Below are 27,032 nucleotides of genomic sequence, written 5' to 3'. Positions count from 1 at the left end.
TTCTACTCCTAGAGACAAGTTATTTGACCCCAACACACCCAACATACAATAGTGGGCCAGGAAAAAGATAACCATTATAGACACTCCAGTTAAAAGGCTGGGGTCGGGGAGGGGAGAGTGAAAAAGGGTCCACAGCAATTCTGAAATCCAGCTGTGAAAATACTGGGAGTTCCTTCATTAAGTTTTAAGGCCTGGAAATAATCCTCTCAGCTTTCTGCTCTACCCTCTGAGCTCTTGGTTTTGCCCTCTGAGTCATCCTTCCTTTTTCATGAAACATAGCACATGTTTGTAGCTAAGTAATTTTATTAGGCTGTTTCCTGCCAGTGGAATTTTGGGGGTCTGATAGCCTTCCTTTATTTAGAATCTTTTGCCATCTAGAGAGATTGAGAATTTTCAAAATCATCAAGTCCTGGTTTCTTTATGTTTAATAGTTTTTCCCGCAATTTATCTCTCTCATCTCGTGTTTGATCATAAGCAGCAAGAAAAAAAATCAGGCCTCACCTTTAACACTTTGACTGGAAATCTCCTTAGCTATATAACCAAGATCATCACTTAAAAGTTCTGCTTTCCACGTGACCACAGGAGACCATTTCACTAAGCTCTCTGCCACAAAATAACAAGCATCTCCATACTTCCAGTTTCTAATAACATGTTTCTCATTTCCTTCTGAGCCCTCCCCTACAGCTTCCTCCAAATCCAGATTCCTCCTAAGTCTGTTCAAGGTAATTTATGTCTTCTCTATCATGCTTCTCAAAGTTCTTCTAGCTTCTACCCATGAACAATCAAAAATGAAATTAAGGAAACAACTCATTTATAATAGCATCAAAAAGAATAAAATACTTAGGAATAAACTGAACCAAGGAAGTGTAAGACTTGCACACTGAATACTACAAAATATTATTGAAAGAAAATAGAGAAGACCTAAAGAAATAGAAAGACACCCTCTGTTTATGGATTGGAAGAATAAATATTATTAAGATGGCAATACTCCCTAAATACATCTACAGGTTGAGTACAACCTTATCATAATTCTAACTGCCTTTTTTGCAGAAATGATCCTGAAATTCATACAGAAATGCAAGGTATCCTGAATATCCAAAACAATATTGAAAAAGAACAAATTTGGAGGATTCATACTTCTTGGTTTAAAAACATAATACAAAGCTACAGTAATCAAAACAGTGTGGTACTGGCATAAGAACACATACTGATCAATGGAATAGAATCAAAAGTCCAGAAATAAATCCACACATCTATGGCCAACTGATTTTCAACAAGGGTGCCAAGACCATTCAATGGGGGAAGAATAGTCTCTTTAAGAAATGGTACTGGCAGGGAATATAGCCAATATTTTATAACAACTATAAATGGGGTATAACCTTTTAAAATTGTGAATCACTATGTTGTACACCTGAAACTTACAGAATATTGTAAATCAACTATATGTCAATCAAAAAACTTCAGATAGGAAAAAAAAAAAGAAATTGTGCTGGCACAACTGGATAGCCACATGGTAAAGAATGAAGTTAGACCCTTACTTCACACCATATACAAAATATCAACTTGAAGTGGATTGAAGGTACACATTTAAGAGCTAAAACTATAAAACTTAGAAGAAAACATTGGAGTAAATCTTCATGAGCTTGGATTTGGCAGTGGATTCTGAGATATGACACCAAGACCACAAACAACGAAAGAAAAAATAAATAAATTGGACTTCATCAAAATAAAAAACTTTAGGGTGTATCAAAGGACATTATCAAGAAACTGAAAAGACAGCCTACAGAATGGGAAGAAATGTACGTAAATCATACACCTGATAAGAATCTAGTACTCACAGTATATAAAGATCTACAACTCAAAAACAAAAGAAAAAAACAACCCAATTTAAAAATGGGCAGATAGGGCTTCCCTGGTGGCACAGTTAAGAATCCGCCTGCCAAAGCAGGGGACACGGGTTCGAGCCCCAGTCCGGGAAGATCCCAGATGCCGCGGAGCAACTAAGCCCATGCGCCACAACAGCCTGAGCTCTAGAGCCCGCGAGCCACAGCTACTGAAGCCCGCATGCCTAGAGCCCGTGCTCTGCAACAAGAGAAGCCACCACAATGAGAAGCCCACACACCGCAACAAAGAGTAGCCCCCACTTGTTGCAACTAGAGAAAGCCTGTGCACAGCAACGAAGACCCAACGCAGCCAAAAATAAATTAATTAATTTATTTTTTTTAAAATGGGCAAATAACTCAAACAGACATTTCTCCAAAGAAGATATACAAATAGCCAATAAGCACATGAAAAGATGTTCAACATCATTATTCATTAGGGAAATCAAATCAAAAATAAAACCACAATGAGACACCACTTCAAACCCACTAGGATGGCTGTATTTTATTTAAAAAAAAGGACAATAACAAGTGTTCATGAGGTTGTGAAACTGGAACCCTCATAAATTGCTGGTGGGAATGTAAAGTGGTGCAGCCACTGTGGAAACAGTTTGGCAGTTCCTCAAAAAGTTAAACATAAAATTACCATATGATCTAGCAATTCCACTCAAAGTTATATAATCAAGAGAAATGAAATATATCCACACAAAACCCTGGCATGAATGTTCACAGCAGCATTAGTCATAATAGTCAAAAAGTGGAACCAGGACTTCCCTGGTGGCGCAGTGGTTAAGAATCCGCCTGCCAATGCAGGGGACACGGGTTTGAGCCCTGGTCTGGGAAGATCCCATGTGCCGCAGAGCAACTAAGCCCATGCACCACAACTACTGAGCCTGAGCTTTAGAGCCTGCAAGCCACAACTACTGAGCCCGCATGCCACAACTACTGAAGCCCGTACCTAGAGCCTGTGCTCCACGACGAGAAGCCACCACAATGAGAAGCCTGCACACTGCAACGAAGAGTAGCCCTGCTCGCCACAACTAGAGAAAGCCCGTGCACAGCAATGAAGACCCAACGCAGCCAAAAATAAATAAGTAAATAAATTTATTAAAAAAAAAAAAGTGGAACCAACCTAAACATCCATCAACTGATGAATGGATAAACAAAATTTGGTATATCCACGTGTTATGGACTGAATTATGTCCCCCTCAAAATCCATATGTGGAAGCCCTAACCCCCAATGTGACTAGGTTTGGAGATAGGGCCTTTAGGGAGGTAATTAAGGTTAAATGAGTCAGAAGGGGGAGGTAATTAAGGTTAAATGAGTCAGAAGGGTGGGACCCTAATCCTATAGGGTTGGTATCCTTGTAAGAAGAGGAAGAGACATCACAGCTCTCTGTTTCTGTGTGTGTAAAGAGAAGAAGTCAGGCAAGGACAGAGGGAAAAGGCAGCTGCCTAGGAGCCAGGAAGAGAGGTCACACTATAAAACAACCCTGACAGCACCTTGATCATGGACTTCTAGCCTCCAGAACTGTGAGAAAATAAATTTCTGCTGTTTAAGCCATCCAGTCTGTCATATTTTCTGGCAGCTTGAGTAACTAATACATCATGCAATGGAGTATTATTCATACATTAAAAGGAATTAGGGACTTCCCTGGTGGCACAGTGGTTAAGAATTTGCCTGCCAATGCAGGGGACATGGGTTCGATCCCTGGTCTGGGAAGATCCCACATGCCACGGAGCAACTAAGCCCGTGAGCCACAACTACTGAGCCTGTGCTCTAGAGCCCTTGAGCCACAACTACTGAAGCCCACATGCCACAACTACTGAAGCCCGTGTGCCTAGAGCCCGTGCTCTGCAACAAGAGAAGCCACCGCAATGAGAAGCCCGCGCACCACAATGAAGAGTAGCCCCCGCTCACCACAACTAGCGAAAGCCCGCGCACAGCAACGAAGACCCAATGCAACCAAAAATAAATTATTTTTTTAAAAAAAGGAATTAAGTAATGATGCATCTTAAAACATGGGTGAACCTTGAAAATATTATGTTAAACGAAAGAAGACAGACATAAAGGGCCACATATTGTATGATTCCATTAAGGTGAAATTTCCAGAACAGGCAGGTCCATAGAGAAAGTAGTTTAATGATTGCCAAGGGATGGAGGAAGAGGTGCATTGGGAGGTATGGGGTTTCTTTTTGGAGTGATGGAAATTTTCTGAAATTAGATAGTGGTGGTGGTTGCAGAAAATCATGAATATACTAAAAACCACTTAATTGTATACTGTAAAATGGTTAAAAACAGTGACTCATGTTATGCAAATTTTATCTCATTAAAAATTTTTTTTAAAATTCTTGCAACCTGAGAGATGTCCTCTAAAATTTCTTGTATGTGAGTCTGTTGGTGAGAAATGCTTTCTTTTGATATATGAAAATTTCCTTATTTTTCTTTAATTTCTGCCAAGATAGTTGTGTGGTGTATTGAATTTTAGGTGGACACTTTTTCTCTTGGTACTTTTTTTGTTTTAACATTCAGTGTATCTCGTTTATTTATTTTAAAAAAATTTATCTTATATTGGAGTATAGCTGGTTAACAATGTTGTGTTAGTTTCAGGTGCACAGCAAAGTAATTCAGTTATACATATACATGTATCTACTTTTTTTCAAATTCTTTTCCCATTTAGGTTATTACAGAGTATTGAGCAGAGTTCCCTGTGCTATACAGTAGGTCCTTGTTGGTTACCTATTTTATTGGAGTATAGTTGCTTTACAATATTGTGTTAGTTTCTACTGTACATACAGCAAAGTGAATCAGCTATACATATACATATATCCCCTCTTTTGGATTTCCTTCTTCATACTTTAAAGATGTTGTCCACCGTCTTCTCACTTGCACAAGAAATCTGATGTCATCCTTTTCTTTGTTCCTGTGTTCATGTATTTTTTCTTTGGCTGCTTTTAAGATTTTTCTCATTTTCACTGGTTTTGAGCAATTTGATTATGATGTGCCTTGATGTAATTTTCTTCATGTTACTTCTGCATGGAGTTTGTTGAGCTTCTTGGATCTGTGGGTTTATTGTCTTCGTTGTTTGGAAAGTTTTCAGCCATTATTTCTTCAGATATTTTTTCTGCCGCCCACCATCCCTTAGGACCCCAGTTACTCATATATATTAGTCCATTTGCTTACTGATCCCTCAAATGTGATGCTTTAATTAAAGAGTTTTCTTCTCTGTGTATTTCAATTTGGATGTTTCGTATTGTGCCTTCAAGTTCATTTTTTTACAATGGTGAATCTGCTGTTAAGCTCATCCAGTGTAGTTTTCTACTCATTGTTTTCTATGAAGTATGATTTGGGTGAATTTTATATCTTCCATGTCTCTTTTTGAAAAAGTGGGATAACTCAAACATGTGTGTGAATTCTGGGTTGGTTTCAATGATTGATATTCTTCTCATTGTGAGTTGTATTTTCCTGCATGGTATTCTTTGGGTGCCAGACATGGTGAATTTTATCTTATTGGGAGTCGATTTTTTTTTTTTCATTTGTACGTATCTTCTTCGGTTTTTCCTGGGATGCACTTAAGTTACCTGTAAAAAGTTTGATCTCTTCTGGTCTTGCTTTTATGATTTGTTATAGACAGGTCATTCAGTCCAACTAATTATCCCCCAGATACTGAGGCAAGGTTGTCCTAAGTACTCTGCCCAATGCCCCATTAATTATGAGTTTTTCTAGTATGGCTGGAAGAACCAGGCACTGTTCCTGGTCCCATGTGGGCAGCAGGCACTATTCCCTCTAATTCTTTCAGTTGGTTCTCTTTCCTAGCCTCAGGTGGTTTTTTTCTCATACATGCAGTGATCAATACTCCTTTGAGTACTCAAAGGACACCCCACACTCTACAGATATCCTGGGTTCCCTTTCTGTGCATTTTTCTTCTCTGATACTCTTTCCTATGAACCCTAGCAGTCTTGGTCTCTCTGGACTTTCAAATCAGGGAGTCCACCAGTATCTGCCTTTGTTCTCCCTCTTTGTGTCATGTCTTGGAAACTCTTTCAAGGCAGTTGCAGAGCTAGCATCATTTGTTTACTATCTCATGGTTCACTGTCTTTCATTACCTGATGCCCAGTGTCTTAAAAGCCATTGTTTCACGGATTTATTGGTTGTTTTAAGCAGGAGGGTAAAGCCAGTCCCTGTTGCTCCATCTTGCCTGGAAGCACAAGTCCAGGAAGTACATTTTAAAAAACACATTTATTAAACTGTATCTAGGGGAGAGACTTCCCTGGTGGTCCAGAGGGTAAGATTCCGTGCTCCCGATGCAGGGGGCCCAGGTTCGATCCCTGGTCAGGGAACTAGATCCCGCATACATGCCACAACTAAGAGTCCACATGCCACAACCAAGAAGTCCGCATGTTGCAACTAAGATCCCATGTGCCACAACTAAGACCTGGTGCAGCCAAAATAAATTTTAAAAAATATATTTAAAAAAATATAAAGCATATCTATATAGAAAATTGCAAAATAAATTTACATCAAGCTTGATTAATTTTTAAAAACTGAATCCACTTGTATGACCAACGCTCATATCAAGAACAGAACATTACCAACACTTCAGAAGCCCCTTTCATGTTACTAAACTCCTACCCCCCAAAAGTAAACCTATCCTGAGTTACAGCACCACAGATTAGTTTTGCCTGTTTTAAAACTTTTAAGAATGGATTCATATAGTATGTGCCCTTCTGCATTTGGCTTCTTAAACTCAACATTATGTTTGTTAGATTCAACTGTTTTGAGTGTAACAGTTCATTTTCATTGTTATATAGTATTTTATTGTATGAATATATCACATTCTACTGTTGATGGACATTTAGGTAGTTTCCAGTTTATGTCTGCCGGCATATAGTGCTGTTATAAACATTCTTATATATGTCTTTTGTTGAACATATGTACTGGGTACATAACAGTGGCACTGCTAGGTCATAGGATATGCTATTCCCACTTCAGTGAATACTACCAAATATTTTTCCAAAGTGGATGCATCTATTTACACTCTCTCCAGTATTGTATGAGCATTCCAGTTGCTCCACATGTTTGCCACAGTTGATAGTGTCCATGTGAGTTTTTTTTTGTTGTTTTTTTTTAAAGCCACTCTGTTGTATGCACGTTAAGTTCCCTTTTAAAGCTGGTATTGGAGAAGAGTAGGTCTAAGACCCTTTTCAAAACAAACTGCTTTATATTATGTGAGGTTAAGTTTTGGGAGATACAGGACAGATGATCAAGTCCAGAGACATATCCAAACCCCAATAATAATAAATCCTGGTAATAAAGGAATTACTTCAGTTTTCATTATCAACCACTGAAAGTTTTCAGAGAAAACTTTCATTTCACCTTTCACAATTTACCAATGTTAGGCTATGAATTAATATCCTTTTAGTTTATTTTTCCATGCATCCATAAATTTAGGTTATTTCATTGTATAACTATTCTGATTTTGAAACTTAAAGTTTGAAAAAAAGACAATGATCTTATAATGGAGCTGGAGGGTCTCTGACTGGTTTAGTGGGTTGATTGACCTAAAATAGGGATCAGCAAACTTTGTGTATAAAGAGCCAGATGGTAAATGTTTTAGTTTTTGCCAGCCATCCAGTCTCTGTTGCAACTACTCAACTCTGCCCTTGAAAGCAGCCATAAACAATATGTATATGAGTGGATGTGGATGCATATACTACTATATACTCAGTATACATCTTCCCCAAGGACATATATAAGAATGTCCATGACAGCACTATATACTGGAAAACATAAACTGGAAACTACCCAAACATCCCTCAACAGCAGAACCTGATATATTCATATGATGCAGTACTATACAGTAATGAGAATAAACAAACTACTCTTACAGCTTTATTTACAAAAACTGGCAGTGGTAATGGGCATGAGGTTTCACTAGGTGTGTGTGGCTATTTAAATTTTAATTAATTACAATTAGGTAAAATTTAAATTGTTCTCAATCACACCAGCCAAATTTTATTTTTTTTACTTAAGTATAGTTGATTTACAATGTTAATTTCTGCTGTACAGCAAAGTGATTCAGTTATACATATATGTACATTCTTTTTTAAAATATTCTTTTCCATTGTGATTTATCATAGGATATTGAATATAGTTCTCTGTGCTATACAGTAGGACCTTGTTGTTTATCCATTCTATATATAAAAGCTTACATCTGCTCACCCCAACCTCCCACTCCATCCCTCCCCCAACCCCCTCCCCCCTGGCGACCACCAGTCTGTTCTCTATGTCCATGATTCTGTTTCAGATAGGTTCATTTGTGTCACATTTTTAGATTCCACGAATAAGTGATATCATATGGTATTTGTCTTTCTCTTTCTGACTTACTTCACTTAGTATGATAATCTCCAGTTGCACCCATGTTGCTGCAAATGGCATTATTTCGTTCTTTTTTACAGAGTAGTAGTATTCCGTTGTATACATCATACCACATTTTCTTTATCCATTCATCTGTTAATGGACATTTCGGTTGTTTCCGTGTCTTGGCTACTGTGAATAGTGCCGCTATGAACACAGGGGCATCTTTTTGAATTATAGTTTTGTCCAGATATATGCCCAGGAGTGGGACTGCTGGATCATATGGTAATTCTATTTTTAGTTTTCTGAGGAACCTTCATACTGTTTTCCAGTGGCTGCACCAACTTACATTCTCACCAACAGTGTAGGAGGGTTCTCTTTTCTCCACATCCTCTCCAGCATTTGTTATTTGTAGTCTTTTTTTAAAAAATTATTTTATTTATTTTTGGCTGCGTTGGGTCTTTGTTGCTGCACGCGGTCTTTCTCTACTTGCGGCAAGTGGGGGCTACTCTTCATTGTGGTGCGCAGGCTTCTCATTGCAGTGGCTTCTCTTGTTGCAGAGCACAGGCTCTAGGTGCGCGGGCTTCAGTAGTTGTGGCATGTGGGCTCAGTAGTCATGGCGCACGGGCTCTAGAGCACAGGCTCAGTAGTTGTGGTGCATGGGCTTAGTTGCTCCGCATGTGGGATCTTCTCAGAACAGCGCTCAAACCCATGTCCCCTGCATTGGCAGGCAGATTCTTAACCACTGCACCACCAGGGAAGCCCCCTGTAGACTTTTTAATGATGGCCATTCTGACTGGTGTGAGGTGGTACCTCATTGTAGTTTTGATTTGCATTTCTCTAATAATTAGCAGTGTTGAGCATCTTTTCACGTGCCTATTGGCCATCTGTATGTCTTCTTTGGTAAATGTTTAGGTCTTCTGCCCATTTTTGGATAGGGTTTTTTTTTGTTGTTGAGTTGTATGAGCTGTTTGTATATTTGGAAATTAAGCCCTTGTTGGTTGCATCATTTGCAAATATTTTCTCCCATTCTGTAGGTTGTCTTTTCGTTTTGTTTATGGTTTCCTTTGCTGTGCAAAAGCTTGCAAGTTTGATTAGATCCCACACTAGCCAGACTTTAAATGCTCTATAGCCACATGTGGCTAGAGGCCACTATACTGGACAGTGCATACGTAGAACATTTCCTTCAATCTCCAAATGTTCTATTAGACAGCTTTGCTCTAGTAATCTTTGCTTTTCCTTCTGCCAGGTACAAATAGGAATCACCAGCCTGGGAAACACTTTAAAATAAATTCATGGTTTAAAGGGTTTTTTTGAACTGTGCAGGTGGTATGAAATTGGGCTGCAAAGATGAGTGAAGCCTAGCTTGAGATTATGAATTCTCAGGGGAGATTTTTTTTTCACAGTACTGTTGTTGTGGGTCTGAAGATATTCATGGATAATAGATTCTATTCCTTTGCTCAGATGATGACAGTAATGTTGCAATCACCAGACCAGCTTCAGAAAGCCCCTGTGTGCTGAATGAACAACAACCTTTGGTCTTACCTCGAGTGCCACAGTCTAAGATGCTGTCCATCACCTCAAATCCGGTAAGTCACACAGGGGAATGTATTGGAGAACCTAGGACTGTTCTTGTAGACAAAGTTTGCTCAGTTATTTGCCTTAATTGTATCAGTATGACTCTTTTTCAGTAAAGTTATGTGTTTATCACAGTAATCCAGTGACTCTTTGCAAAGATGTTTAATTTCAGTTTAAAAAATTAATAGCAGCAAATGCACTCATGTCAATGAATTGTACGTGTGAAAATGGTTAACACAGTAAATATGTTATGTATATTCTACCACAATAAAAAAAAATTTAACCTGTTAAAAAAAATAGCAAATTAGAGTTGATAAGTAATTCTCAATCAGCTCTTTTGAAAAGGCATCTATAAGCTGTGCAATCTAGACTCAACTATATGGTCAGCTTAAGTCTCCTTTGGGAAAAATGAAAAATATGATGAAAAGAGGGACCAATATCAGATCTTCTATGGCCTTAACATTCTGTCCTTTGAATTTTTTTGACTTCTTCCCTCTTTTTTCTCTTATCTCAGACAACCTGGTTTTTGTTTTATTTTTAATATTTGAATCTGTTGACTTTTTTGCTTTTTGGATGTTTACTAATCATAACCAGATGTAAAAGGCAAACCAAAGGGAGGAGAAAATGGTTTCAAATAAGTCTGTAGACAAGCATATAAAAATGGCCATTTCTTGCAGAAGGTTGATAAGCCTGGTCTCATCCATGTGTAATGATTTATGTAATCCCAGTTCCTACATGATAGCTTCCCAGTGTTACTTGTAGCAAAAAAAGTGTGGGAGCAGGGGAGGGATAAAAAGAAAGAGAAAAAGGATTCTCATCCTTGGCCCGTGCTCATCCAGCCTGGGTTTAGTACCACATCTAGTATTTGCTTTGTTGGTGTACTGGCCAGATATTGTACAGCTATATTTTAAAAAGGGTTATTTAAAAGTAAACTCAGCTTGTGAATCACTATACTGTACACACCTGTAACTTATATAATATATACATCAACTCTACTTCAATAAAAAAAAGTAAATAAAAATAAACTCAGTAAGGCCCATACCTTATCACATTGGAGGATGACCCAGGTAATAATCTAATATTCCTATGATGGTAATAAAATACTTCTACATGTTGAACTGGCCTGGTTATGACCTGGGTAGCCTAAGCCCTGAAAAGTTAACGTACACGGTTCTGGTTGTTAATGACCAAAGGGAGGAGAAGCAATAATCCAAACATTCTTAAGAGAAAGTAGGAGGAAAATGCATACTGTAGCAGAGAAGGAGCTGGCCAGAAAGGGCACTTAACTGACTACCTGAGAGAGAAAATAAACAGGACACTAAGGTGGCAGTGGCAGTCCAGGTAAGATTAAATCCTGCTAACATTAGAACAAATACAATTAACTCCTTCTAATAAAGTCGTCAGAATTTACGTTATTATTGAGAGCTGACTGCTCCAGGTGTAGTGAAGGAGAAAGCATTAGTTTGTGCAGAACATAGGATTATGTGATGGTAAAAGAGACAGAGTTTACCCTTATTCTCCCCATTTCTGTTCCATATTTTGTTTTCTAGTATAATGTAAATAATAATAATAAAGGTCCTCTCTCCCCTGAGAGTGGCTATTAATTGCTTTCATCTAAGTTGACCAGGCTTCCCCATTTAGAAATGGAGAGGAAAGCACTCTGATCCTGTCATCTTGACAGTGGACTTGGGGCTGCAGCTGGGGTACTGGCCAAGATATACAAAAGTTAAGGCAAAGGAGAAAAATGTATAAATGACCTAATTTGGAAATACTAACTTCTGGCAAAATTGGGAAACCAAGCTGATATCTTCACCAACCAATAATGAGTAACACCTTCTTTTGATATGTAGATGAGTCTCTGTCAAGCAGCAAGTGGTCATCAGCCAAATGTGAATGGTCTCTTGGTTCATGGGATGCCTCTACAGCCAAGAAATCTCTCCCTAATGGACAAGCTCCTGTAAGAAGTATAAAATTTTAAGACTATAGAGTTTAAGTAGATTACTGAGAAATAAAAGGAGAGCAAAGTCAGTCAGTCAACATGCATGTATTGAGTACGTACCAAGCAACCAGAGACATCTGGGGAGTAAAAACATATAAGGAAAATGGTCTCCACCTTCAAGGAGCTGATAAAATAACTGGTGAGAAGGCACAAAGGTAAAAAGAGACCTAACCATACAGGGCATTCCTGTGACTGAGTGTGAAGTTTGTGTACTCAGTGTGAGCACTATGGCAGTCCCAAAGAAGGGAAGCATTTTGGTGGGTAAGTGTAGGTTTTGAACATATCCTTGAAAGATGGAAGTTTGGATAAGCAGAGAAGAGCAGCAAGGCTATTCTAGGTAGGAGGAATGGTGTGGAAAAAGGTTTGGAGACAGGAAAATACAAATATTTAGAAGAGAAAGCTGACCATTTTTGCTGTAGTAGGATAGGAAGCAATAGGTTAGAACTTTAATGTTCTGATCAAAGACCACTGACAATCTTCTACAACTAAAATAGACCATGGTGTGATTAGTGGGAAAGAAGACACTATGAAATTAAAGAACTTGGGACCAGACTATGGAGGGTCTTGAATGTCATGTTTTTGAGATCCATCCATGTTGTTGCATGTGATTCTCTTTTATTGCCAAGTAGTATTCTATTGTAATAGTACACCACAATTTGTTTACCCATTCTTCCGTTAATGAACACTTGGGCTATTTTCCAGGTTGGGGCTGTTATGTATAAAAGGCACTATAAATATTCTTACACAGGTCTTTTTTGTGGACCTATGGTCTCGTTTTTCAGTATCTAGAAGTGAAAGTGTTACAGAATAGGTTAAGTGTATTCTTAATTTTATAATAAACTGCCATACAATTTTCCAAAGAAATTGTACCATTTTACATTCCCACGCGAGCAATGTATGAGTCCAGCTGGGGAGCACATATATTTAAAACAGGAATTTGAAAGATAGATTTCACAGCAGTAGGACACAGATTGGATTGACGCAGGAGGAACTGAAAGTAAGGAGTCTAATGCAGGAGTTCAGGCTGCTATGGGTCTGTTCTCAAGTTGTAGCAAGACTAAAAAAAGGAATGAAATATTTTAGGAGATACTGTAAAAGAAATCAAATTCTATAAAAATAGAGGAATCAAAGTCAACTCAGATTTCAAGCTCAAGGGAAGCTTGTTTGGCAGGGGGAAAATGAGCTTGGGGTGTGTTGAGTTTACAATGATGGGCCATATAGAAGGTCAGATTTGAAGGTTGATCTAGGAGCGTGGAGGTGATAAATCCAGTTATGAATGAGTAGTCCAGAGGAAGAATAAAGATGAACAAAAAGCAGCTAAGGCCTAAACCCCTGTAATTAGAAAGCAGTAGGCTGTATAAAGAAAAGGCTTAAGTGAATGGTTAGGAAGACCAGAAAGATCTCATATGAGCAATGCTCAAGGTTTAGCCCTATTCTGTGATGGGCATTTTTCCTTCAAAGTTCTCCAAACCCTGAGGCATATTTTGCACTAGAGGACACCAAAGTGGCCTGAAAGACTGAGGAACTTGCTGAAAGCCAAGAGCACGTGGCAGAGCTTTATTCTTTCACTTCCCCTTCACATCACAGTGTAAATACTATCTCTTAGGTGCCTTACAATAGAATCAAACGTTCTCTCATCTGCTTAAAACACAAAAACAAAGCCGCTGAATCTACAAGGCAGAGTTTAAGCTACTGAACTGTTGAGCATGGTATTTTATCAGAGTACTTACAGAAGAGTGTTATATTTCACAGTTGTTTATGCAAATGGGGATCTACTGCCCTGGGCTGTACAAAGCTCTGGACCCTTTGCCTGTTCCCAGCTTTCCAAGGAACCCCTATCCCTGTAGGCTCCAACTAGCTCAGCATTTTTTTTTTTCTTTAAAGAATTGTTTCTTTTTTTTATTTTTAATTTTATTTATCTATCTATTTTTGGCTGTGTTGGGTCCTCGCCTCCGTGCGTGGGCTCTCCCCAGTCGCGGCGAGCGGGGGGCCACCCCCCATCGCAGTGCGCGGCCTCCCACCGTCGCGGCCTCTCCCGTTGCGGAGCACAAGCTCCGGACGCACAGGCTCCGGACGCACAGGCCCAGCAGCCGTGGCCCACGGGCCCAGCCGCTCCGAGGCATGTGGGATCCTCCCAGACCAGGGCTCGAACCCGTGCCCCCCGCACCGGCAGGCAGACCCTCAACCACTGTGCCACCAGGGAAGCCCTAGCTCAGCATTTTAATCTCTGCAGTGGGAGCCACACTAGTGCCACCCCACTACTAAGCAGCAATATTGGCCTTTCAACTAAGTCTTTCTGGTGACATTCCTTCAGCACAAAAGAATGCTTCAAACATGGTAGGAAGCACAGTCCCTGAGGTAAACTTTTGGGAAGCACTTTGGAGTCAGTACCCTACAGGTTAGTCTTTACCAGTAACTGAAGAAGTGACTGTGATGGCAGGTGAAAAGTGGACTTGCTTTCCCAAGTCTCCATTCTAGTAAATTATGTGTAAGATTGAAATGATGTCCTTCTTTTAGGTACACATTCTCATGCCTGAGCTAGATTATGTAACTTCTAAAACGAGGTTATTGTTTTCTCTTTTCGTTTTTTTCTCCCTTGAATGTATTTTATAGTCTAAGGCTTTTTACCCTTTGAGTTCTGTCTCCCTGTACAGAGCAATCTTGATCTCACTGTGGGTTTCTGGTATTTGGCCACTAGAGATCTTGATGACAAGCTACTTATGAGGCCTGGGTCCAGTACCATCCTTTCAACTCCAAATTGGCCAAATCGAGCCCTGGAGCTTAGTACATCATTTCTGTCATATACAGTGCAGTCCGCCAGGAGACGCAATCCCCCACCACGTACCCTTCATCCCATCAGCACAAGCCATTCACGCGCTGGAACACCAAGACCTATGGAAGAAATACTCAGAGGATCCCGAGTGTAGGTTTCAAAAGCAGAATTTCTGGAATCTATGGTAAAACTAATGAAGAATTTTACATAGAGAATGAATTTAAATCTAAGATTGAAATATATGCCTAGACAGTAATCATTACATAGTCTTATGATGAACTGCACACTGGTGTAAATCTAATACAGAAAAAATGGAGTTAAATTTGAATGAAATATAGATATACTGGATCTTCCTATTGATTTAGCTAAAGATTTATATATCTACAAATAAAATGCTGGCTAGAATACTTCAGTAGAACTCACCAAAAGAATAAAAGACATATGTATTTTATTAAAACATTTTCCTTAGTGGGAACATCCTCAGTGAAATTCTTCCCCAAATAATAGTTAATTCTCCTTTAATATTTTTCTGTACCATTAGGATCTACCTATTCCATTGACAATGAAAACTTTATAAACCTCAGATAAGTAGATGCTTATACACCAGGAAATATGTCCCTTGGCACGTCTTAGGAAGTAACACTAAACATGTTCTCTTCCCTTTTCCCACCTTTCATTCACTAGACACTCTGAGCCTCACTGTGCAAAAAATACCAAGCCAAGTCTTTAACATAAAATTCTTTCATTAGTTGTTGACTTACAAAACATCTTAGGGTAGTTAATTTCTAACACTATGAACAAGGGTGTGAGATGACAATGCCATAACTGTGTTTTGAATTCAGCCTCTAAATCAAGCACATCACTATACTTCTCTCCCAACATTTCTTGATTTTGACTTTTCAATTTCTTGTTACAATTTCTCCCAATAGACTTACTAAAAGAGGTGTCCCAAACCACCAAAAATCTTTGTTAGGACACCAGGGTTCTCAGCTGCTCTCTATTTTATTATGTTGATGTAGCTATATTTATACTGATATAGCTATACATTCATTTGAGTATGAGTGGTCTTGATGTATAATTAATCTCTCATACCTCTGACAGTGCTTTTTTCAAAGTGGAAAAGTAAGTTGCTTTGTTTCTTTCTGGGACATGAAAAGTATCATTCAGCTTTTAGTTACTATCTTGGGCATGAGTAATACTGCAAACTGCTCCAAATCCCATGGAAGGAAATAAGTTTAGGAACTTTACCTGGAAATTATAGTTTTTAGTGAAAAGGACAACCAGAAAGCCCAGAACTGTGAGTTCCATCAGATGTGAAATTACAAATCCATAACTGTCAGAGAAATACAACACAATATAGGGAAAATTGTTTTATTCCAGTTCTCTGTGGGAGAAAAAGGGTCAACTTCTGCTGTGTGCTCAGGATGAAGTTTCAACAATAAGTAAGAAAATACTATGAAGAAAACCCAAAACTTTAATTCTCCAAAATCCTTTCATTGAGATCTCTTCACTTAAAAATGCAGGCAGCTTAAAGCTTTCTGTGCATGAAATTAAACTCATCTGCTCAGTTTATTTGATTCTAATCAGTTTGCTTATATTGTTATAACTTTATGCTTTCATGTCTTGGTTTTGCTGATGGGATCTGCAGCCCAGTGGCAGCCGACTCACCCTCCTCTCCCTCACCACTGCCCCTGAGTCGAAACAATCTGCTGCCACCTATTGGCACAGCTGAAGTGGAACACTTGAGCACTGTGGGGCCACAAAGGCAAACGGTATGTCTCTTTCCTATTGCCTTTCCATGTGCTTATAAAACCTCAGGGTCAGTAATTCTGCAGGGTCTGTGCTCTGGTCTTGACTCAACACTATATTTTGTCAAAAGTACACACTGAATTCTGACTTATGACAATGGCATTGGAGCTGCTTGGCCTGCAGTTACCATACCTGTTAGGGCTGATATAGGACATGCACAGCTCCCACTACAAATTAACTGTTTCTGTAATTTTTGTCTCTTCTGCAGAAAACCCATGGCGATTCCAATCGAGCTCAAAGTGCAGCGGTGGATGAGCCTAACCATCAGCAGCCCCACGAGAGGCTCCTTTTACCAGACTTTTTCTCCAGGCCCAACACAACTCAGTCATTTTTGGTAGAGTGAAATACTTCCTCTATGGTCTTGATAGTTGAGGAAAGGGAAAAAAAATAGTTTGACAGACTTAAGGCTTTACATGGTGGCTTAATCAACTCTAAGAATAAAAGATGAGGTTCTAATGAAAATAATGTTTTAAGTATATTTTGTTGAAACTCTAACCGGTCTCTGCCACTCATTCTCTTAACTTATACATAAATTGCAAATTCTAAGCAATTTAAAGTTTAGCTATTTCTGAGAATAAGCAAAATGTTAAACCCCAGTGTGTATCAGATTAGCATTAACTTCATTCTCTAACACTGCTCTTAGGGAATTGCACAAAAAAATGGTATCAGATTATGTATGTGGACTGGTGGATGTGCGAGTTAAGACTTTTGGGGGTTCTTAGTTAATTGGTGTTTGAAATGCTGACAATGCCTTACCACTTAATGTACATTTACTAGCCCTTTTACTTTTAAACAAGTAATAGAAAAAAACCTGATTGGGAGATTGGAGATCATGCACTGACCTTGCCCAAAATTGTAAGCCAGGAGCTCAGCCCCACCTCATTTGCTTTGTGCAAGAGGGCTTGCAGAGCCTAGGAAGTGACTAGGGCCACACTTACGGCCCAGGAAACAGGCACCAGGAACCCACATCCTATACCAGTTTTCAAGACAGTGGTATTTGCAACACACTTATCTCAACTCATAACCCTTAAATTGTATCAGCCTAAAGCACTGTACGATTCTTCCTCCATTAGAAGAGTGGTGAGAGTAATAAATGAATGGGACATTGTACTAGTTTCCTAGGGCTGCTATAACAAATTACCACAAACTGGGTGGCTTAAAACAACAGAAATTTATTCTCTCAGTTCCAGAGCCTATTAAGTCCAAAATCAAAGTGTCAGCAGAGCCATGTTCCCTCTGCAGGTCCTAGGGAAGAATCTTTTCTTTCCTCTGTCCTAGTTCATGGGCTGTTCGGCTTACTGCCTGTTTTTGTAAATAGTTTTCTTAGAGCAGAGCCACCACGCTCATTCACTGTCTGTGGCTGCTTTCCTACTGCAACAGCAGAACTGAGGCGTTCCAATGACAGTATGTACCACAAAACATAAAACGTTTACCCTTATCTTGCCCTCTACAAAAAAAAAAGTTTGCTGATCCCTGATAGAAAACATGGGGCTTCATCAGGAAAGAAAAAAAAAAAAAATCTCAAATCTCTTAATTCCAGTGCTGACAGGAAACTGAGAGGGACGTTTTTTATTCTAGAAGTACCAGTGGGATGGTATTGATAGCTTTTTTTAATATCTGCATTTAGGTATTTTAGTTGTATCTTAAAATCTTTAAATCCCTTGAGATAATTTTGAAATGTCTGAGTTCCATATTGAGAGTCACATTTCAAGCACAGAAGTAAAGTCATGGGTGTTTCAGTGTTGCTGAAAAGGTTCTGTTCTGTTGTTTTAAACAGTCAGCAGGCAATGGAAATCAGATAAAAATTCCCTTGACAGCCAATTATAAGTATTTAGAAATATTAAACCATATGGATTATTTATAAATGCTAAGATTTTCTTAAAAACATATTAATAAAGTTGTAGAACTTGCAATTTTTACCAGTTAACAATGGCTCTGTGGGCTTCTGGCTTGAGATTTTTCTTACTTGGAATGTAAGAGTACACTTAGCCAACTTGTCCCTCAGAATGTCAGATGATGTCGATTACACTGCTGTCCAACTTCAAGGTTTTCCCTCGTAAACCAAGTTAACACATTATCCTCTGGGAGAAGTCACATCGTAAGAAGTGTCTCATCTTCTCTCTTTTTCAGCCGGACACACAGTATCGTCGTTCATGTGCTACTGAGTATCCTCATCAGGCCCAACCTGGTAGGGGATCTGCACGAACAGGTCAGGCCATGGCTTTTATTTTACTATTATGTGGTTAAGACCCTGCTATTTTCCATGCTTATTTTTCCTTCCTCCAGATTTTATTATATTTTGTTTTCCTACATCTTTGTAAATTACCTCAAATTCATTTTGGAATACGGGATATAATAAAAATTTACAGAACTCCACTGCTCAAAGCCAGAAAGTTCCAGATTTGTTTTCTCATATAAAAATTAACCTCTTGCCATTCTGGAAAACTACTTTTTTTAATCTAAAAAATTTAAGCCAAATAAGTCATTTTCGTAACATTCAAACACTGCATGGATTTTATTACTTGGCAAACCCCATATTGCTATGGATTAAACTGCTCTGGTCAGTTAAGCTGCTAGGCCAAGGTAAGAAAAGAAATTCACAATGTCAAGACACGAGGAGTCTGATTCTATCCCATTAACTTTTTTGTCTTCTAAGTTATATTCTGTAGTTTCTATTTTCATATGAGTGATGAGAGAAAATTTAAGGATGTCTTAATTCTTCCTATAATGGTCTCACCATCAGGGTCATTTTCTCCTTATGTTACAGGTGAAATTTAGAACTATTGGGCAGTTGAAATGTTTCCTGTTAATAATCAGATTAATCAGCAAGTACATTAAAAAGTAATCTGCCTCAAACCTTCTCTGTAATCCAAGCGAATTCTTTTAGTTCAGTTCCTAGTAGCATCGTTTGGTAGTCTTTGAATGCTTTCAGTGGATTCGGTTCTTGGATCAGTCCTCAGAGAAGCACTGCTGCCTCTGAGCTAGTTATTACATTTGGCCATGCTGCCGGTCAAGTATAACTAGTATAATATTTAGGTAAGTGAAACAGACATTTTAGTCCTTTTAAATTAGTGGCTATTTTCTAAAATTAGGTTACTGCTTTCATATCTTAATATAGATTTTGTTTCTTTGTTTTTACATTATAAAATACGCAAACATGATTTTTATTGCCTTGGTAAGTATATACTTTACTATTTAGTCACAGGCTCCAAATTTAAAGTCTAACTGATAACTGGAGCAAAAAAGCCCGTACATATGAATTTGAGACGATCAAATCTAGAATGTCTACTAATGTTACTCTATGATGTCATCTTTGTCTGACAGGCCCTCAGTTACATGGATCTACAAAATCTCAAAACAGAGGTGGACCAATCACTAGAACCAGGCAGGGACCATAGGGCAAGTGAGAAGAACCTGCCTCAGGCTGCAGGGAACATGTGGGAAGATTTCACAAATCAGTGTTCAGTCATCTCATGATGCACAGCTTGTAAACAGGAGACAACTTGAAACTATCTTCATGAAGAGTTATTTTGGTACAACAGACTGAGAACAGTATCAGCCAAAGATTACATGGGTACTGTTTCTATCTCCAGTTACTGTCTTCTTTCAGCATAAGTTAACCATTTCACTGGACAGTAAAATTTGTACCCAAAGATGTAACAAGAGTAATATCCTCCAAATCACTGTTCATGTTGTCTGTTAACAATGATCAGTTCAATTATTACAGGATTCTATCAGACTATACATACACAAAAAGTAGGAAATTATTTGATAACAGTATCACTGGCTTCAGAATGCTTCTGCTTGTGTTAATTTCTGGACAGGTGTACTCACTTTTACGTCATTTTTAGGAGACAGTGCTGTCAAAAATCTGAGCTACTCATCAAACAGATGAGTCGTTCCTAAAGTTTTCTCTTTAGATGTCCAATCCCATAGGCAGACAGATATGGCAGGGGTGAGTAACTAAAGACATAAATGTTGAGCACTGGTGTAAAGTAACCTATGTAATAAACCATAATGGATTTCTTTTTTTCAGACAGGACAACTCAACCTCACAACACCTGCTTGACATCAGGTTATGCTTCTTTTCTTCTTAAAGTACTTTAGTGGTCGTATTTATTTCCAAATATTAAACTCAACTTGCCGATTTTCTCCTGCAGATCTAAGAAAGGCAATTTAAAAATGTATAGAATATTTCTATTAGTGAGCCAGCAAGACACAACTTCTTAAAATTTCAGAAACTCTGCAAATTAGTCCAGTATAAACATATCCTAAGAGCAAAGGAAGAGAACTTTGACGTTCTTCCAATTTTCACATGGACCTTTCCTGAGTGCACTCATGAATGCAGCAATGATTTTAACTATGGCTTAAATTTATTTAAATTTCACTGAATTTTAATTTTGATGATCATACTGGTTTTAGATCTTACTGTTAATCTTCAGAGTTGATCAATTCAACTGGGGTAATTTTATTATTTCACAGTTATCTAATGCTATCATATGAAGATAGACGCTTTAAACAACCTGCATTAAATTGTATTTTTAATGCAATTAAAGAGTATTTTTTTTGGGTGGGGGTTATTTATTTATTTATTTATGGCTGTGTTGGGTCTTCGTTTCTGTGTGAGGGCTTTCTCTAGTTGCAGCAAGTGGGGGCCACTCTTCATCGCGGTGCGCGGGCCTCTCACTATCGCGGCCTCTCTTGTTGCGGAGCACAGGCTCCAGACGCGCAGGCTCAGTAATTGTGGCTCATGGGCCTAGTTGCTCCGCGGCATGTGGGATCTTCCCAGACCAGGGCTCGAACCCGTGTCCCCTGCATTGGCAGGCAGATTCTCAACCACTGCGCCACCAGGGAAGCCCTGAAGAGTATTTTTTAACCTGTTTATAATCACAAACTGAAAACGTGTCATGGGCTTACCTCAGATAAATTATGACACATAAATCTCAGTAACAGAAGGCTTGTTTTATGTATATGGTATTGAATATATTAGCTTACAAATCAGAGATTTTAAGTTGAACAGTCCCTAAAAAATTTCCATATATTCTAATGAACTCATACCAATTCAACTAAATGTAAGTGAAAATCTCTATACTATTCTCACAAATCAATACCAGGAGTACATAATAACCACTGGATCAAGATGGCTTGCCTTTCAAGGTTAAAGTTAAGAGTTAGGAGCCTCTAACAGGTCATTTAGCCCAGCTCCCTTACTCTTTTATAGAGGAAAGAAGTTCAGACAAGTTCAGTGACCTAAGGACATTCAGCAGTTACAGGCAGGACTACAACATCTCTTGAGGCAACTTAAACCAGGCTATCTGCTACAATGCTGACTACGACTACTTTTCTTCTCTCTTCTTTATCCTAAGCACCATTCATATTTTTTCTAGATCATCTTTTAAATGATCACACTGGGATCATTTAAAAAGCCCCTGGAACTTAACAGTCATTTTTTTACTTGTTTATTTAATCATGTATAATTCTTACAAAGATGCTTGAAGTTATGTGAACACCTGTTTCTCCTATAAACCTCAAGCAAAGAGTGCAAAACTTAGTTGAGTAAAACAAAAAGGAGAGGGTCTATGCAAGAACATTAAGACTGAAAGCAAACTGGCAAGTATTTGGAAGACAGACGTCCAGCAAGCGTGTTGGAGGCTAGGTCGAGTACCTGTTCTAATAAACACACACCACTGAATACCCTGCAGCTCACTCCTGTGTGGCAAAATGACAACTGCTAAATGTGGTAGGGATAGATCTGCATTCTAGATACAGTTCCTTGTACAGAAGACCCATAGAAGAGTGCTGTCAGGAAGCATATACCCTTCCGCTCCCTCAATGACCACCACCAAATTCCTTCATAGGAGGACCTCACATAATGTCAGGGTGTTTCCAAGATATACTAAGATCGGGTTGAGAGATTCTGTTTGGTTTACATAGTTGATCTGAATCATTTAGGCTTGAAAGACAACTTTTCTCAAGGGTTAACTTTTGTCTTCAAATCTTGAAGGCACCTTGCCTACAATGGCATCAATTAACACCTAAGGACCTTTGAAGAGAAAATTCCATTATTTCTTTTCTTTCTTGAGAGTTGTTTTTTTTCCCTCCTCGTTTGGAAGGTTTGCAGTACTTTGCTTCCATCTGAGCCAGAAAATTGTCCATTTCCTTTTGCCGATCCTTTTGTCTGCTCTGTTTGAGAAGTTAAAACACAAGCTTTCAAAACACAAGACTGTCCACAGAGATAAAAGTACTTAGCAGCTGCCAGGGGCTGGTGGAAAGGGAGAATGGGGAGTGACTTCTAATGGATAAGGGGTTTCTGTTCAGGGTGATGAAAATGTTCTGGAATTAGACAGTGCTGATGATTGTAAAACCTGATAAATATACCAAAAACCATTGAATTGTACAATTTAAAAGGATGACTGTATGGTACCTGAATGTCTTAAAAGAAGAAAACAAAATGCCCACAATACTGTACATACACTCCAAAGAAAATATTAGCAGTAGGAATCAGAACATGAAAGAAGTGGTGGCAACCTTCACAGACAACCTGCCAGGTTTACCTGAATGAGTGCTTTCAAGTTATCCACTCCTTCATCAAGCCCCAACTCCTTCCTGCTCATTTCTGCTTCTTTAGCCTCTTCCTGAGCCTAAAACAGAAACTCATGTGAGACGCTATGGCAATCTAGCAAATACTAAAAATACACCCTCTTTCCCCAAAGCAAATTTAAGACTCCTTCAATTTGAAGATTATATAAATTAAAAGGATAAAATTGCATAAATATGACACTCACTAAAAGGCAGCATTGCTGACATCAAGCAGTAGATCCTCTGATTCCAATAAGCATTTCGGACTGTTCCCCATTTGTATTTGCTAGGGGTAAGCAGGTAATTTGGTTTCATAAACCACATGGTGACAGGAAGGAAACCAAAATGCTAGAAGAGCTAAGAAAGGTCACTTAGCCAAGGATGCCCTCAAAATGTTGCCAGGATACAGGTGCCTCAGATTCCTCCTCTGGAAACCCAATTTACTACATGTGACTCGTGGCAGCCTTGAGAGCAACCCCAGTTTAAAATTTCCCCTGAGTAGTTAGAATAAACTCTAACAAATTCAGTTTTAACCTTTCTTTACCGGATTTCAAAGCCACCTCCTCTTGCCAAATTTTACGAGGGCACTGATTCCAAAATACCACAAGAATACCTTGGGAAAGGTTAATAAGTTCATTCTTTCCTTCAGGGCAACAACTAAGACTATAAGAGGCCCCAGCCCCCAGTGAATTTTCTAAGTAGCAATGAATACTATTAATACTGGGAGTTATGATACATTAGGACCCTGTTATTCCAATAAAGAGACACAGTTTCCATTGTCTACTTTCAGTCCCTGTATTCAATTTATTTCTTTTAATACTGTATTCCCCTCTCCAAGTTTGTGGGAGTCTCACTCAAAAGTATTCCAGCCTCCCGCTCCGCTCCCCCAAACTCTAGGGAAGTTTCTCAAGCTAATAGCCTATTCCTCAATACAGCTGTGCTCAGTTTCACCTAAAAAATGATTACCAACTTAAGATAAACTGTCAGCTTGAATCTAGACAGATGTAGCCTATGAGCCAAAATGATGATCTTGATACACATTCCACTTCTCTCAACTCAGCACAGGTGTCAGGTTTCTCCTGTGTCTCTTTACCTAAAAGCTGCAGACCTTCCTCCACCCCCATTTCAGCCATACAAAATAAAGTACGCACCAAAGGGCTACAGTCTTACACTGTTTGCTCTCCGTGGAGCTCCCATTATGAAAGTCAGGTTGAGGCAATGGTACCTTTAATACCAAAAGACCAGAGGCACAGATGTTTGTTACCTTGAATCCACTCCCTCCCTGAACCCCAGATATCCTTAAGCTCCTTTCCGCTGCCATCATCCTTACCCTCACCAACTCCACAGTTTAATATGGGTATAAAGGACACACAAGCCACAGTCCTTGATACTCCACAAAAGTGTACCTCAAAGTGTGTTTGGAAAGACACTGTTATCAAAATAAACTAAATAGTTTGTTTAAAAAAATGTATATTCTGGGTCCAACTCAAGAATCAATCTGGCAAGAACAAAGGAATCTGAATTAACAAGACACAATTTTAAAGAGACAGCCTCTGTCACCCTCTCCCCCACGCCTTACCCAAGTAAGAATCACTGTCTAGCCTGTGTATCTGGACTCCATTACTTTATCTCCTCAGGAATGCCTCAGTAAGGTTACAACAATTGGCCCATATGAAGAATATTTCAGTGGTACTTTAAAATGATATTATCTAAATAATCCATGCAGTAAAATCCTCTTGAGCACAACACAGTAGAAAAAAAAGGTTCTCTTAATGAGCTGATCTGCTCATTTTATTAGAGGAAAACTACAAAACAAGTTAAACCTAATCCTTATTTCAGCTGTCTTGTATATATTTTCATTATTGTAAATATCCTCAAATTCTTTTTGGAAGCAGTCAGGATATAAATAGCATTCAAAATCTTACCCTCCTTTTCCTTGCATTCATCTTTTGCTTTGCTTCTTTGACAAAGGCATTATAGGACGGGACCTCTCTGGCATCAATGGCTTGTTGAATAATGTTCCTTATCCTGGGTTCCTCTGTGTACTGCACACACAGCACAGACTCCATGATCTGATCCATGTCACCCTTGAAGTCCAGATAGGCCTGTTTAATATCAGCCAGCTCTTCTTCAGAACCTTTGTATGTCTTCTCAAAAGCTTGAATGTCTTCTAGAGATATCTGAACAAATGAGAGACATATGCTTTAACTTTGAGAATTTTATTTTAAATAAAAGAAATACTAGTAAAAAGTATATTTAGGTGTTGAAATGTTTCTCCCCAAATGTTTCTCCTCAACTCAGTTGCCTGAGTTGAAATTGTTGCAAGGAACCAAAGTTTCTATGCCAAAGATTTTCCAGAGTTCTCCCTAGTCCAACCTTTACAACTACTAAGCTACAGACCAGGAAAATTTAAGTGAAGTTTCCAAGCTAGGAAAAGTTTCAGGACTTACATCGGGATATGTAAAATAAAGCACATCTTGTAAAAAATCAAATGCCCCCGTTTCACTACAATCACTCTACATCAACGGAAAATTAAAGACCCGTTTCTGTAAGAGTGTGTGTGTGTAGGTGCATGTGTTATGGATACACACACACACGGTTCAACCCAACGGTGAGATAAGTCTTCCCTTCCTCAAAGATCAGTAAGTAGATAGGTATCTCCTGAGGAACGCCGGTGTGTATGTGTGTGTTTATTTATTAATATTCGAGGCCAAATAAAAATTCCTCATTCTTACACAACACAAAATGCAAGGCCTTAGAAGCATTCAATAAACGTTTGTTGAATGAATGATGGAAACAGTCACAAGGAAATCTCCAGTTCTTTACCTTTTTAAACAGTAACCTCCAATAGGCCTCCCAGTCCCGATCTTGGCTGAGCACGTCAGAATCCTCGTCCACTGTTCCCTGCTCATCGTACACTGCTCTTTGATCTTTGTCACTCAGAACGGAATAGACCTTCCCAAGGATCTGCGGGAAAGAGCATCCAAAAATCAACCCTGCGCCTCTCACTGAAACCGCGCCGCGAGAAATAAAGATTAGAAAACGCCAGGCCGGGTTCGGCTCACTCCACCTGGGCGGGGTCGGGCGGCCAGAAGACGGAGAGAAGCCCAGGCAGCCGGCGGACCGGGGTCTAGCGCACCTGGAAGCGGCGGGTGGCGTCCTCCTTGTCGCCCTCGCCCACCCGGTCCGGGTGCACCTGAAGAGACACCTTGTGATAGCCGCGTCGGACCTCGCCGTCTGAGGCCTCGCGCCGCACGCCCAACACTTGGTAAAGGTCGGCGGTGCCGAACACTTCCTCGCACAGCTCCAGAAGCCCCATGGCCCGCAGCGGTGCGGAGCGGGCGGTTACCTCAGCGAAATCAGCCTGACTCCAGCGACGCTGAGCAGACACCTGGGCGGCTCCCTTTTCCCGCGCAAAAAGCCCAGGGCGCCGGCATCACAAGAGGCGCCGGAAGGGGCGGAGCCACGACACCACACTTTACGGCGGTTGCAAAATGGGGTGTGGCCAAGCTTGCGTCGGCCAGAATTGAGGCGGAGAGTGGAGGCGGCGTCCCTGGTCTCCTCTAGCGCCGGGACCTCCTTCCACCACGCCCTCTCCTCCGCGGCCCTCCTCCCGATGCTCTGGAAATCTCGCACCTACTTTTTCCCCGACGTCCTAGCTCAGTTTATGCAACAATATAAGGAACGTTCATATTAGGCTGAAACTATGCACTGTTTTCTTTTTGTTTTCAGTGAAAAACAGCGTAACATCGGCATTTGGCAATTTCACATGGTTTAAATTTAACCTGAAGATTAAACAGATTTGTTCTTTTCCAAAGATGATCTGACAAGAGTACGTAGAGCTCTGAGGCCCAAATAATTTTGCAACCTACAGGTTGGGACCACTGGGTAGGGACTTTCCCTTGAGCCCTGCAATTTAAAAAACCTACATTAAACAAAAAGACAAAATACCGGTCTTTTAAAAATTCTTTGTCTGATAGAACTTCTAGATTTTACATTTATTACAGAATCATTTCCATTCACCTTCCAGCTCCTAAATCACCTTCCACTTTGCTG

General features: G+C 39.4%; 2 protein-coding genes across 6 annotated transcripts in view; one reads left to right on the top strand and one right to left on the bottom strand.

Annotated features, from left to right (window-relative positions):
- Positions 1 to 20,990, top strand: part of FAM149B1 (family with sequence similarity 149 member B1) — a 64,515-nt gene extending 43,525 nt beyond the window's left edge. The window contains exons 6-12 of one of the 4 annotated variants that reach the window (XM_036828471.1): positions 9,703 to 9,827; positions 11,667 to 11,773; positions 14,514 to 14,738; positions 16,237 to 16,360; positions 16,606 to 16,731; positions 18,528 to 18,606; positions 19,722 to 20,989. In XM_036828471.1, coding sequence (XP_036684366.1) covers positions 9,703 to 9,827; positions 11,667 to 11,773; positions 14,514 to 14,738; positions 16,237 to 16,360; positions 16,606 to 16,731; positions 18,528 to 18,606; positions 19,722 to 19,795 — 860 coding nt within the window. In that variant the 3' untranslated portion in view covers positions 19,796 to 20,989. Of the gene's footprint in view, positions 1 to 9,702; positions 9,828 to 11,666; positions 11,774 to 14,513; positions 14,773 to 16,236; positions 16,361 to 16,605; positions 16,732 to 18,527; positions 18,607 to 19,721 lie in introns of all 4 variants that reach the window. The other 3 variants (XM_036828468.1, XM_036828469.1, XM_036828470.1) reach the window with 3 other exon arrangements.
- DNAJC9 (DnaJ heat shock protein family (Hsp40) member C9) overlaps positions 1 to 26,929 on the bottom strand; it is a 28,425-nt gene extending 1,496 nt beyond the window's left edge. Inside the window, exons 1-5 of one of the 2 annotated variants that reach the window (XM_036828472.1) lie at positions 26,116 to 26,920; positions 25,803 to 25,943; positions 24,902 to 25,156; positions 22,952 to 23,038; positions 21,840 to 22,580 (exon numbers count right to left, since the gene is read on the bottom strand). In XM_036828472.1, the coding sequence (XP_036684367.1) occupies positions 22,422 to 22,580; positions 22,952 to 23,038; positions 24,902 to 25,156; positions 25,803 to 25,943; positions 26,116 to 26,295 (822 nt within the window). In that variant the 5' untranslated portion in view covers positions 26,296 to 26,920 and the 3' untranslated portion in view covers positions 21,840 to 22,421. Of the gene's footprint in view, positions 1 to 21,839; positions 22,581 to 22,951; positions 23,039 to 24,901; positions 25,157 to 25,802; positions 25,944 to 26,115 lie in introns of those variants that run through there. The other variant, XM_036828473.1, reaches the window with a different exon arrangement.
- Positions 26,930 to 27,032: the final 103 nt, after the last annotated feature.

Source organism: Balaenoptera musculus, chromosome 16, assembly GCF_009873245.2.
Source record: "Balaenoptera musculus isolate JJ_BM4_2016_0621 chromosome 16, mBalMus1.pri.v3, whole genome shotgun sequence".
NCBI lineage: Eukaryota > Metazoa > Chordata > Mammalia > Artiodactyla > Balaenopteridae > Balaenoptera > Balaenoptera musculus.
Note: the sequence above shows the minus strand (reverse complement) of the source record. Positions and strands in the feature narration are given on the sequence as shown.